At 40.1% G+C, this 13,343-nt stretch overlaps 2 protein-coding genes and 1 long non-coding RNA gene across 3 annotated transcripts; 1 reads left to right on the forward strand and 2 right to left on the reverse strand.

Annotated features, from left to right (window-relative positions):
* Positions 1 to 46: 46 nt before the first annotated feature.
* LOC4339751 (calcium-dependent protein kinase 15-like) lies at positions 47 to 4,076 on the reverse strand. Its single transcript, NM_001420921.1, has 8 exons — positions 3,343 to 4,076; positions 2,846 to 2,989; positions 2,526 to 2,678; positions 2,222 to 2,337; positions 1,955 to 2,122; positions 1,209 to 1,336; positions 1,018 to 1,117; positions 47 to 527 (listed from the first exon to the last, which is right to left on the reverse strand). Exons 1-8 carry the CDS (start codon positions 4,073 to 4,075, stop codon positions 441 to 443), a joined length of 1,629 nt encoding a protein of 542 aa, NP_001407850.1. The 5' UTR covers position 4,076; the 3' UTR covers positions 47 to 440.
* A 2,139-nt stretch (positions 4,077 to 6,215) lies between these two features.
* Positions 6,216 to 9,191, forward strand: LOC4339752 (uncharacterized). Its single transcript, XR_010741502.1, has 4 exons — positions 6,216 to 6,630; positions 6,720 to 6,815; positions 7,054 to 7,229; positions 8,864 to 9,191. It is a non-coding gene; the product is annotated as an uncharacterized lncRNA (long non-coding RNA).
* A 481-nt stretch (positions 9,192 to 9,672) lies between these two features.
* LOC4339753 (uncharacterized) lies at positions 9,673 to 11,902 on the reverse strand. Its single transcript, XM_015784298.3, has 3 exons — positions 11,683 to 11,902; positions 10,208 to 10,395; positions 9,673 to 10,092 (listed from the first exon to the last, which is right to left on the reverse strand). The coding sequence occupies exons 1-3, from the start codon at positions 11,842 to 11,844 to the stop codon at positions 9,999 to 10,001; spliced, it is 444 nt and encodes a 147-aa protein (XP_015639784.1). The 5' UTR covers positions 11,845 to 11,902; the 3' UTR covers positions 9,673 to 9,998.
* Between the last annotated feature and the right edge of the window lie 1,441 nt (positions 11,903 to 13,343).

Consider the following 13,343-nt stretch of genomic DNA (forward strand, 5'->3'; position numbering starts at 1 on the left):
TCTTCTTAACCTTAAAACCTTCTCGAGTTATCAACTTATCTATCGTCAAAGAGTTCATTGCCAAATTCTTCTTCTGGCAAAGAAAAGTAATCAAATTTCGAAGCATACATCATCAGTTAAATTCAGCTTCACCAGAAAAGCGTTATCTTGCCTTGCCTGATATGATCAGTAGAAACTGTTTTACAGAGCTCTTTTTATCAAGAGACAGAAAACATATGGCCAGAAAGCACAAGCATACATACACAAACGCACCACACCCACTTCAGAGAGCTATCCACCATGATACATAACGAGTCCAATATGCCTTGCATATACTTCATTGAATTCCGCCGATACGAACTGCTCTTGTAACATTTACAAAGATAATGCTCACTTCCCTAAGATGGAACCATATAGAATTTGTGAAAGGAAAAAAACTTCACAATAACTGTAGGAAAGGCTTAAAACATCCGCCGTCGATTTGGAACAATCTCAGGGCTGTTGTTCTTCATCATGGCAACAAACTCCTGGTAGTTAATTCTTCCATCCTAAGCAGTAAGTCAGGACACAGTATTTAGTAGGAAATCCATGCAGTTCCCGTTTTAATGTTCACTTTTGAATAATAGCATCAGCAATTTTCAGTTATTCACCCACATCATGTATTCATGTTGGTGGAAGTATATTGCTTAGAGAAGGAATGATTTCTCGATAGCTAACCTTTTTATTTATCTAACAGGAACTCGATTACTAGAGAGCAGGATGGATCAAAGTTCACTAGCTTACATAGTTTATTAATATAGTTAGATTTACCCTATGAAAATTATAATTAGCCAGCATCCATGATCTTAGAGATGGCTGAGCAACATTCAGCATACTTGAAAACCAAATCTCCTCCAATGTTTTCAAGATATTCAATGTAATCAATTCGATTATCCTGATTTAAAGGCCGCAGGAATGATTATTTTCATATTCTAAACGTTGATGACATATCAAAAAGTAATCACTGGAGTTTTCTAGGTATTTAGTGGAGTGACTCACATGGTCTGTATCCACTTCAGCAATTATTTCTTTAATTGTCGCTTCATCACCCATGTCGTACTTTGTCAGAGCTTCTTCCAATTCATCGACTGTTATGAACCTGTACAGAAACAAGCAAACAACAAACTAGTTAATCCAAAAGATCGAACCTATCAAAATGATTTTCAAAAAAATGACAGAAGTAAACTTACCCGCTGTGGTCCTTGTCAAAATATTCAAATGCTTTATATATGTGATCTTCCTTCTCTAATCTATTCATGTGCATCGTTGCTGATATAAATTCAACATAATCAATGGACCCATTTCCATCAACATCAGCCTATGCAAGAAGAAAATATTATCAGATAGGAAAGGAGAAAAGATTTATGAACAACAAGCTGAAACAGAAAATGTTGAATCTAACAGACAAGTTCTAGCTGTGGAAAAGTCAATTCCATCTTAACTCAGTATACTGTTTAAAGTCACAAAGTATGGTTCCATTTCTCCCTTTTCGGATATATGAACAGGACATTTACTAGGATGACACTACAATATTGGCACTGTTTGGATCCGGAGGGCTATTAAATAGCCCTCCGGAATCTTGCTATTTAGGAGTATTAAACGTAGATTACTGACAAAACCTATTCCATAACCCCTAAGCTATTTTGCGAGACGAATCTAACGAGGAATGTTAATCCATGATTTGCTACAGTGATGCTACAGTAATTAGCCGCTAATCATGGATTAATATACATCATTAGATTCGTCTCACAAAATAGCCTAGGGGTTATGGAATCGGTTTTATCGGTAATCTACGTTTAATACTCCTAAATAGCAAGATTCCGGAGGGCTATTTAATAGCTCGGAGGATCCAAACAAGGCCATTATAGTGAACTACTGGCATTGGTACAGAATCAAGATATGAGCGTGCAGAGACAGAAAGAGAATATGAGCATACCGCTTCCATCAACTGCCTTAATTCTGATTCCGAAATTTTAGTGCCAAGCTTTGGTAGACCAGCTCTTAGTTCTTCAAGAGTTATCGTCCCACTGTTATCAGTATCTAAAGATTTGAACATTTCCTTTAAACCCACAATCTCTTCCTCTGACAAGTTCTCTGCAACGACCTAGCCATAACATAATAAAAGACAAGATTTATCATGTATTGCAGAATAAAGTGCAAAGCCATAGAGAAGAAATGCTTGATGTTCAAAACATCTTATTACCTTCAAGGCAACCTTCTTAAGTTTGTTCATTGCTCTGAACTGCTTCATTCTACTGATCACTGTAATATCAAGTGGTTTATCTGGGGCCTCTCCATCCTCTCTAATCCATGGGTGGTCTGTGTATTTAAAATATCAGATTAAGATACTATACACAGATGAAGATTTAGTTTGTAAAATCACCACAAATGCTTTTACTAATAATAGCAAGCAGTGCGCTTTAAAAGTTCCAACCACACATATGGGCAAATCAATTCGTAGAACCAAGATTGGCAACAAATAGCAGAGTTTGAAAATATCAACTTACTCAAAATTTCAGCAGCAGTTAACCGCTCCTTTGGGTCCTGCCGAAGCATCCGCTTGACCAAGTCTTTTGCACCACTAGATATAGAAGGCCATGGTTCAGATGAGAAGTCGATATGACCTTGCAGAACAGCATCAAATATACCGTCCTCGTTTTCTGGTAAAACCAACAAAGGGTCCATGTTAGGATAATGGTATCAAAATCTATTGGATGCTTTCTTGTATTGAACCTGGTTCTGGGCTTTCTTACTAAAAGCCTGATGACATAGTGATCTGCTCTATAAAAAAACTTTTTGATGCAAAGAGCAGCGATATGTAATGTACCTGCCCAGAATGGAGGAACCCCTGATAGAAGGATGTAAAGGATAACTCCAGCACTCCATATGTCTGCCTCAGCTCCATATAGTCGTTTTAGGACCTCAGGAGCCACATAATATGCACTTCCAACAAGATCTCTGAACTGCTCACCTGCATTCCCACACCACCCCATCAGTTTGAACACACCTTGAGCACCCCATCAGTGCTACGATTCATGACATTTCCTCTCTTGTGGTCCTGAAACAAAAGCCCATGCCTTGCCTAACATGATGCACAGGCCTTTGCCGCTATATTTGTCCCTGATCCCGCTTTGAGTTGACCATGAGAGCGTAAATGAAGTGTAATCCGACAGGATACCATAGTCATCGCAGTTGGAAGGTGTCCACACAGAGAGCAGATGATGGCTAATAGATTGGTGGTGGATTTGGTTTGTGTAAATTATTTATATTAATTTGGAGGAAGCAGCAAGGAATGGGCAGTAGAAAAGAAAGATGGGAGGATACCGGGCTTGAAGAAGACGGAGAGGCCAAAATCGGTGGCTTTGAGCGGGGAGTCCTCGCGCTTGTTGAGGAAGAGGAAGTTCTCGGGCTTGAGGTCCCTGTGCATGACCCCCATGGAGTGGCAGCTGTGGACGACGGAGACGATCTCCCTGCAGAGGGCGGCGGCGGCGCGCTCGGAGTAGTGGCCCCTGGCGATGATGCGGTCGAAGAGCTCGCCGCCCTCGCAGAGCTCCATGACGAGGTTGACGGAGTGGCGGTCCTCGTAGGCGCCGCGCAGCTCGACGATGTTGCGGTGGCCGGTGAGGTGGTGCATGATGTGGACCTCGCGGCGGACGTCGTCGAGGTCGTCGGGGCGGGCGAGCTTGCGGGCGGCGATGGACTTGCAGGCGTAGCGTCGGCCGGTGGGCTTGTGGGTGGCGAGGTAGGTCACCCCGAACTGCCCCCGCCCCAGCTCCCGCCCGAAGGTGTAGGTCGCACGGACGTCCTCCATGGGCCGCCCCAGCACCCGCCCCACCCCATCCTCCGCCGCCGCCTGCTGGGGCGCCTGCTGGGGCTGGTGCCGCGGCGGCGGCGGAGGCTGAGATCGCGGCTGCTGCGGCGGCGGTGGCTGGGGCTTGGGCTTGGGCTTGGGGGCCCGGGTGGTTTGGTGGTGGTGGTGGTGCTTGTGGTGTGGGGATGGGGATTGGGATTGGGATTGGTCGGGGGATTGGCGGTGGCGAGAGGCGCGGGCGCCCATCGGTGGCGAGAGGGGTTTTGGCTTTGGTTTTGGGGGTTTGGATTGGGGGGAGGAGGAGGAGGAGACCATGACTTTGGCATTGCTCTGCTCTGCCGTGCTGTATTATCAAATCATCGTCGACTACAGTCTCGTAGGGCGTTGGGTTTGCGCGTGGTTCCCTTCCCCTCCCCCGCGTGTCTCCGCGTCGGACGCCACCATTCCCCTCCGCGTGGGGACGCGCGCGCGCACGGTCGCCGTTGTGTGCTGCGGCTTGCGACACGAGAGGGGAGGTTGACGGGCGATTTCTGGGGCGGCCGTGTCCTGCGCTCATTCGACGCCGCCGCCGCCACGAACCTTCCTCCCGTCCCGACCAACAACCGACACAAGACTTCTCTTATCAACTTTCCACCTCCTTATATTATTAATGAAAAATTAATGAATTCTGCTCTCACAGAGGGTCTTCCTCCTCCTTCTCTCTTGCTTTTCAGCATTCATAACTTGCATGGACCGTCATCTCCGTCTATAAAGTTTTAGTCCCTCTGTCTCAAAATAAATGCAGTTTTGCACTGTTTATGTTTAACTTTTGACCATTCATCTTATTTGAAATTTTTTTATGATTAGTATTTTTATTGTTATTAAATGATAAAACATGAATAGTACTTTATGTGTGACTATTTTTTTTTCAAATTTTTCATAAATTTTTTAAATAAAACGAACGGTCAAACGTCGGACACGGGGTTCCCTATGACTGCACTTTTTTTTGAGATGGAGGTAATACTCTGTACTCAGTTGCGTCACTTTCTCTTAAGCCAGCTCGTGACGACGCTGACCAACCGCAACTTCATCACTTTCTCCCTCACCGTGCGTGCTCCCTCCTCGTTGGACCCACGCCACGTCACCACCGTACTAACAAACGTTTCACGGGGCTTCAGATTTTACTACAACAACTAGACCCTGTTTTCTACCTTCAACCACGTCCCCATTCTGCATTTGTTTGTCACTACTTGTCACGGAGCACGTACTTCATGGAGTTTATTACTACAACTACATCATTCATCTATTCATTCATTGATGGCCATCAAGACATCAAGAGGTACTTAGAGGGTGTTTGGAATTTTGGATCAGAGACTAAACTTTAATCTATGTCACATCGAATATTTGGAGTATTAAACATATTCCATTAACAAAACTAATTTATTAACTTATTAAAGGAATAGAAAATGAAGCATCCACGTTCGCTCTCACGGCCTAGAAATTCTCATATTAATCGAAGAAAAAGAAAAACAGAGTCCATATAGAAATATAATTTAGAAATAGTTAAAATTCAGAATAAAAAAGACTAGAGTCCATATAGAAATATAATTTATAAATAACTGAAATTCGGAATTAAAAAAATAAGGAATATTAGAAGTAGAGTATAGAGTCCATATAGAAATACAATTAGGAAATAATGGAAATTCGGAATTAAAAATAAGGAATATTAGAAGTAGAGTATAGAGTCCATATAGGAATTTAAAGCTAACTAAAATTCAAAATAAGTATAATAAAATTAAAAGTATGGTTTAGAGTCTGTATAAAAATATAATTTATAAATAACTAAAATTCAAAATTTTAAAAAAAACACATGGGAAGAAGAGTCTAAAGTCAATATAGGAATACAATTTAGAAGTACCTGAAATTCGAAATTAAAAAAAATTAAAGAATATTGAAAGATGAGTTTAAAATCCACATAGAAATACAATTATAAATAATAAAAATTCAAAATTAAAAATAAATAATATTGAAAGAAGAGCCTAGAGTCTACATGGAAATACAATTTACAGATAACAAAAATTCGGAATTAAAAAAATATTGAAAGACGAGTCTAGAGTCTATATAGGAATATAATTTACAAATAACTAAAATTTGATATTAAAAATAATTAATAACTAACACGTATATAAAATACAATATGAATATTACATATTAGTAGTTTCGTAAAGTTAGTACAAAATTTAAAATTATGTTGTCAATTTAATATATTTGAATAATACATTGAGAAAACATATATGCTATTATATGAGAGAAAATATAATGATGCTAGCCGCGCAATCTGTGTGGGCCACCATGCTAGTTACATAAATAAGAGATAATTCGCGAGATATTTTACATCCGTGCTCGTTGCCTCCCCCATCGGATGGCTTAAATCCATTTGGCAAAAAAGGTTGTGTTCGATCCCCAACCGCGATGTGCTAGGGTTTGGAGGCCCGGTGTTCAATCCCATCTTCCCTCCGTGCAGCCGCTAGGATCAGTTTTATCTTCTTTCTTTCTTTCTTTCCGTGTCATTGTTATTAGATTAGATTCTAAGTTCCCTGTTGAGATTCCTTGCTGCTCATGGGGGCCTGCCGAAAACTACCTCACCTGATTACGTTTTGTTTTTGGTTTTAGCCCCTTATTTTTTTTATATGCAGATAGCGCTCGCCGGAAATTCCAAGCAGTATATAGAATTATAGATCGCCGACATGTGTAGGCGTTTCTTGTTTCAGGAATTCTCGTCCGTGCTGTCCAGATCGATGCCTAATCGTCCTACCTCCGCTGTATGTATACACACTCCTCCAAATCTTTCAAATTTCTGGTTTTTCTTTCACAGCAGGGAAGAGCATAATTGCTCTTTTCCTCCTCTCAGGAAGGAGGAGGCGTTTCTGCTATCAACAATGTTTTTAATGGAGCTCTCCGTCGTTTTAGCACGGTGATTCCCAATAACCATGGCCTTCCTGTTTCTGTAAGTAGCTAATAGTACTCAATTTCTTTGCTAGCACTAGTTTTACACTTTCAAACCGGCCAATTTATAATTCCTTTTCTTTTTTAAAAAAAGAACAAGGCGGTGCCTTTTCTTTTGTTTCCTTTCTCACATCTATGCAATTTTCGATAACTTTGATTTTTCCACAATATAAGAGTGAACTTGTATGCCTTTGTTGAAAAAAAAAATATTAATTTCCTTGTACTGCCTTCCAATGCAGCAAGCAAAGTGCCTGAATTCTATTCAAAGCCCTAACGCAGCTACCAAAGCAAACCACCCAACAATTGGTGTGGTTCCTTTTGCCAGCCGGACTTTCTTCTCTTATACAAAACCCTACCACCTGCCTTCTCTGGGTGAAACCAATTACCTGGATTATGCAGCAGCAGACTTTAAAGCGTAAGTCTGAGTACTAGCCTGTATCAGTTTACTTCCTGTTACTTGAATTGATGTGTTTATTGTTGGCTTAGCCCGAATCTTGTTCTGCTATATATAAACTAAATTTCAGCTTATTATTTGGTCTTTTCTTTATTTGCGGGATGCATTTGAGAGCATATATTGTCATTGTAGTTCCCGTTAGATCTGGTTACAGGGACGGCTGTTAAGGAGTTACAGGCCAGATGATGATTGTATTTTTTTTGTTTGTTAATATATGAGCAACTCTAATAAAATTTTAGTTCATTAGTTGGATCCTTCCCATAGTACATGATTGTAGGAAAGCAAATACTAGTAATCTAGGTCGATCAAATTAAACATAATCGAATGAAAGAACCTGTTTACAGGAAAAAGGTAAACTTTGCTCCCCTGAACTTTAGCTATGGGAATTTTTGCAACATAGGTTCTGATCCCGTCTATCATCCCATAAACTTTCAACTTAGAACACAGCTTGTACGACAGGAAGCAAAAATGCCAGTTGTTTTTAGGGATTAAAACAAGCTATATCACTTCTTTTAGTGAAATAGTTTCGCAGTAGAAAAATGGACTGATTTTTAACTTAATTATGGGGCATGAGCATCCGCATGTATAGTTTCTCCTTTTCTGGTGGACAGTTGTTATTCTTTTTTCTGGAGAAATCTCCAGTTCAATTAAACCTATGAAAACTCAATTTTTCTATGTTCACGAAGAAATTATTAAAGGTAGGGATAGGCATGGTCTCTTTCTCACCAAATTTCTAAGACCAAACTCAACTTCGTTTGGAAGATTAAAAGAAGACAAATTCTGCATGAAACTTTCCTATCACTATCCGTTCAAAGTTTGTATTTCTTGTATCTTGCAAGCAAATTTGAATTTGGTGTTGAAATCTTGTGGAGATATAGACCATGCCTATACCTACCTCTAATATTTTACTCACAATTTTTTTCATGATTGTAGAGATCTTTTACGTCCTGTTTTGAGAGGTTTGTATCTATTATTTTCACTTGATCCTCTTAGGATATGTTTGGTAGGGCTCCAAATTTAGAGCTAGAGTTGTGGAGGTGGGAAAAGGTATCTCCACCCTTCCTATGTGTATTACGGAGCAGATTCATTGTAGTAGTGTTTGGTTCGGCTCCAGCTCTACTGAACAAGGATCTAGGAGTTGGAGTTCTGCCAAACAACCCCTTATACTAGTGTGGAATATGAAAAATGACACTATTTTGCCTTCTGGATGAATTAGATAGATAGTCAAATAGTATGTTAATGCAGCTATGTCCAAATCGATTTGAATTATGTAGTGAGTTTCTCCCTCCATCTACTTTTTATAGTCATATTTTATCTTAGCACACAGACAAACGATAAGTAATTCTACCTATCATCTAGTTAAACATTCTACTAGTCATTCCTCGTAAACAAGCGATTAATTAATATTTACATTTCTCAATACTCATGTAGCCAATTATGTGTAGAAGAATAGAGAGTCACGCATTAAATCTGAGAAAACCATTAAGATGATAAGTTGTTGGATTAAAATATGCCTATCAAAAATAAATTTTTCAGATTTAAAAATATGACTATCAAAAATAGATAGAGGGAGTACTATGTTTTATGTGGTGCAGGTCGGAAGATGCTTTCAGAAGAGGCATGAGGAATATAAGGTTTGTCATTGCTGTTAATGCCGCTATATGGTGTTCCAACATTTACTATATGATCGTCAGCGCTGCCATGGTGATAAGTCCAAAGATGAAAGTAGGAACTTCCAGGAACCATGAGGTGGGCTAGTTTGTGTTCCCCTAATTGTGCTTTAGACTGCACTGAACAACTAAATATTAAGTCTGTATCCCTTGAACTCCGTACCGATCAAATATGGAGCCTGGAATATTTTATTTGTTTTATATGTTGAAGTGATACGTGCAATATATATATGTATTATTATTACAAGGCTTCTGTTATGGATATTACAGAGAGTCATCTCGGTGGGATGTACTAGAAAGCAGGGGTGGTCTGTTTTGTTTATTTTGAATGAATGGGTTTATTGTTGGCTTATTGTAAATTGCATTTCAGCTTATTCCATTTTTATTCACCCGCGTTGCATTTTAAGCATATTATGTCGTTATGGTTGCTCTATTGTTTTTTTTTCTAAATTGGGCCCTTTCCCTTCTATTTCCTCCATCCCACAATATCATAAATTTTGTTGGACATTAAACATGTTCAGATTCGCCAACTTAGATTGTTATATTACAGAACAAGGAGAGTATAAAATTGAACTTTACATCATTACAGACGGACAGGAGTATAAAATTGCATCAGGGAGAGACGAAAGGGAGGAAGAGGCTGACGAGTGGACCCCACACTGTTTTCCACCTAACTTTGCCACGCGGACAAAAGTGGCAAATAGTTAAGACCATCTTTTAAGAAGGGCAAAAAATTAAGTGTAAACCTAAAAGGGTATTTAAATAATTACCAAACCTAAAAGTGGCAAATAGTTAAATTCCCCTGTATCAGCATACAGTTACTGGTTTGTCTCTGCCTCTCTGCACGTTATCAACACCGTTCGAGGACTTTTTTTTTTTAAGATAATAAATAGATAAAAATCTAGCCTTTGGTTCAACAGAAGCTAGCTACATTAGAGTTGGATAACTTAAGGTGCTTAATTATACACAACAGCTGCCCATACACATTACCAAGGATAATCATAAAGGTTGGTTGCATGTTTCTCATATCGATCGCCGGTGCTTCTAAACCTCATCTTCGTCAATTCGACGCGATCATGCCGGCAACGAAGTAGCCTGAAACAACGGCTGAAATAATCACAGCCAAGTTCAAACGTCTGTTTGCTGTCTTGAGCCTTAAGTTGTTATATGTCACATAAAGGCAGGGGCAGCAAAATGAATATAGTCAGCATATATATCATAGAGGAGACGTTATCAAAGTATATAGATAGTTGGAATATGTATATATACCCTGAGTTGGCCTTGTACTCACGAACCAGGTCAGATAACTCTTTTCTCTTCTCAAAAACAAGGCGTGCCTTTACTGGATCAGCGGTTTTCAAGGCCTCTTCAACTAGATGGAAAAACTCATGTTCCTTCAGCTCACAACGCCTCTTGATATCCATTCGAGCATCCCTAGATTCTGAAGAAAAGCCATGCTGCGGAATAACATGGTAGATTATGTTAACATTCCATTGGCCTTCGCATTCGATACATAAACTATGCATCATACCAAGCTAAGCCCAAAAAAACAGATAATCAATATACAAGCATTTGAGTCAAGCAAATCACTGTGTGTGACAGCTCTTTTGCGCACCCCTAGGCCCTAGATGGTAGGGTCTGACTGCATACATACTGGCTGACACACCAGAGGTACAAAAGTTCTACACACAAGGAAGAGTAATCTGCTCGGTGACTATACAGTACACAGCCTATCTAATGGCATGGTTTACTGTTACCCAGTGAATATCTGCCATCAGGTGCAAGGCTTTACAAGGAGGAGGGGGGCTGATCAAATAAAGCATCCAAATACGATTCTGTCATGTTGCCAGGTGATGAAAAATTTAAAGACATGTTGGAAGTGCCACCTTAGAGGAATTAAATAATCTTACTGAGCTGTTATCCCCTTGTGCAGGTCTGCTAGTTCAAGCATCCGAATGTACTGCTGCCATATTTAAACTTGAAGCTAACAAGGAATGATAGATACTTGATATGAAATTGTGCATTAAGAAATATATAAGACAGGTCAATTGTTTCCTATTTTCAATGCACCAAATTACGAAAAACAGAATTCGGTAGTAGAAGAAAAGGTAATTTTGGAGGCTCTATGAATTTACCAATCAACAATGTTCATTTGGGAATCTTGTGTCCAGATAACTTCAGGGCCTCATCGTTTGGCATATTCATATGCTTATCAGCTAAAATTTGAATTTTCAACATTAGATTTGGAGCTGATTTTAGGGTTTTTTCATCGAAGTTTATTTTTCAGCCTTTGCTTTTAGATCGCTAAGAACACATATATAAAAGTTTTATTTACAAATTGATTTTCGTTTGCAAATATGCCATGCCAAACGATGAGGCTGTCAATCTTTTAAGACGAACATGATTTTCTGGCAGGTTCTTATCCAAAAAATTCAGGACGCAATCTAAAAGAAAATAACATTGTATACTTAACTGGTTTAGAGTTGACACTTACACACTACTGCTAAAAATGCAAATACTCCCTTCTCAGTATCATCATTGCAAGCTAGTTTGAGGAGATTAGGCCCTGATTGAAGTTACTAACATGTCTATCACTCTTTCAAGCACACAAGTTAGCTACATGCATTTGTACTTTCAAGGAAGGAGCCAACCAATTTAAATTACCAATCCAATTGCTCTACAGTTGGATTTCAAGCATGGTTTGGATTGTAGTAACAGATAGAGCATGCATTAAGTGGGGGTACCTTGTTGTTCTTTAGGGCAGCAGATGCATCAGAGTTGATGAGGCGCCGGAGGAGGGGTCCGTGCTGAAACCCTACCGGTGAAGCCGTCGCACCCAGACCCGGAGACGGCGAGGCCGCCACCGCCGCCGAGAACGCGCGGCGCAGCGCTACCCGTGCCGCCATCGCCGTCCAACTCCAACACCCGCTGCTTCTATTCTTCTTCCTCCTTTTTTTTTCCTTTGGGAATTGGGACGCTTCCTTCCTTCGTAAGGCTCTCCGCGTACGGGCCGCCATACCAGGTTCGGGCCTTCCCCTCGAGTTCAAGCCCAGCCCGAAAGTCGAGGAACAAAAAGGATGGCAGAATTCAATCCAAACTCTGAAGGAATAAGTCTATTTTTCCTCCCTCCCTCTGTTGCCCTCGGTCAAACTGTATCCCTCCTTCAACTTCAATTTGAACCCTAATAAATTTTAGTAGGATAACAAACAACATGATCTTACCAATAACAACCTATCAACATTTGATAGTTTCAGAACTTTCCTCATAAAAACACTACCATTTTTTTTAGATTACACGGCAGACGCACACGCGCACACACACCACTACACATGCAACACCACTCAACACCTCCACGAATGCGTCACCTAACACATTCTCTAAGAGATGGAAACCAGCGGCACATCCCTGATCTCACTAAATACATCCAAAGTTATTAAAATTTGGCAATGGTAAAACCTCCCAAAATCTAGCATTCTGACTTTCATCTTGAATGTAAGTTGCTAATGCTCTGTTCGGGAGTGAGGGTTACGAACCCTCACTCTCCGCACGCAAAACGAAACAGCACGTGATTAATTAAGTTTTAGCTATTTTTTTAAAAAAAATAGATTATATGATTTTTTTAAAACAACTTTCGTATATAAATTTTTTTAAAAAAACGCACCGTTTAGCAGTTTGAAAAGCGTGCGCGCGGACGAGGAGTTGGGAACTACTCTAACGAACGGTATAAAGTAAAGTTAAGTAAACGTGGTGGAATTGCTGCTAATTAATTTGGTTTTTTGTTCACCTTTAGGCACTCCGAGAACGAAAGGAACGTGCCTCAGTTTTTGAGGACCCTTCAGATTGATGCCAGAGCACCGTCATGACAAACTCAAGTGTGTGAAGATACTCAATTTCTCGTCTGCAAAGAGTTTGGTTGAGCTAACATGTCACATTGTTGAATCGGCGACATCGCTCGAGTGTCTTACGCTGGACACAACGTCAGGTTTTCCTAGTAGATGTTCAGTGGACAAGCTGGGTAAATGCCTCTTGTTGCGCAGAGAGGTACCCGTGGAAGCTCATAGAGCACTGGAGGCTGTCAAAACGTTCATCAGGTTGAAAGTTCCTTCCAAAGTTGAGTTCAACGTCTTGGAGCCTTGCAGCCGGTGCCATGCTGCTGTTGAGTGGCCTTTAGATGTCAAAAATGTGCCTGTGGTTCTACCAAATGATTAGTTCATTATTGCTAGTGTCATGTTACAAGTTTTGTGTTATTTTAGCCGTGCATTTGTCCCGAAACTATATATCAGCCCTGTCTACTGTTGAGGTTTGTAATATGACATGGATTTAGAACATGTTACCTAGTGTAATTTCATCTTTTGATATTCTCTATTTTCTGTGTTTGAACGATTGTTGATTTTTCATTCATCAC

Source organism: Oryza sativa, chromosome 5 (assembly GCF_034140825.1).
Source record: "Oryza sativa Japonica Group chromosome 5, ASM3414082v1".
NCBI classification, from domain to species: Eukaryota; Viridiplantae; Streptophyta; class Magnoliopsida; order Poales; family Poaceae; genus Oryza; species Oryza sativa.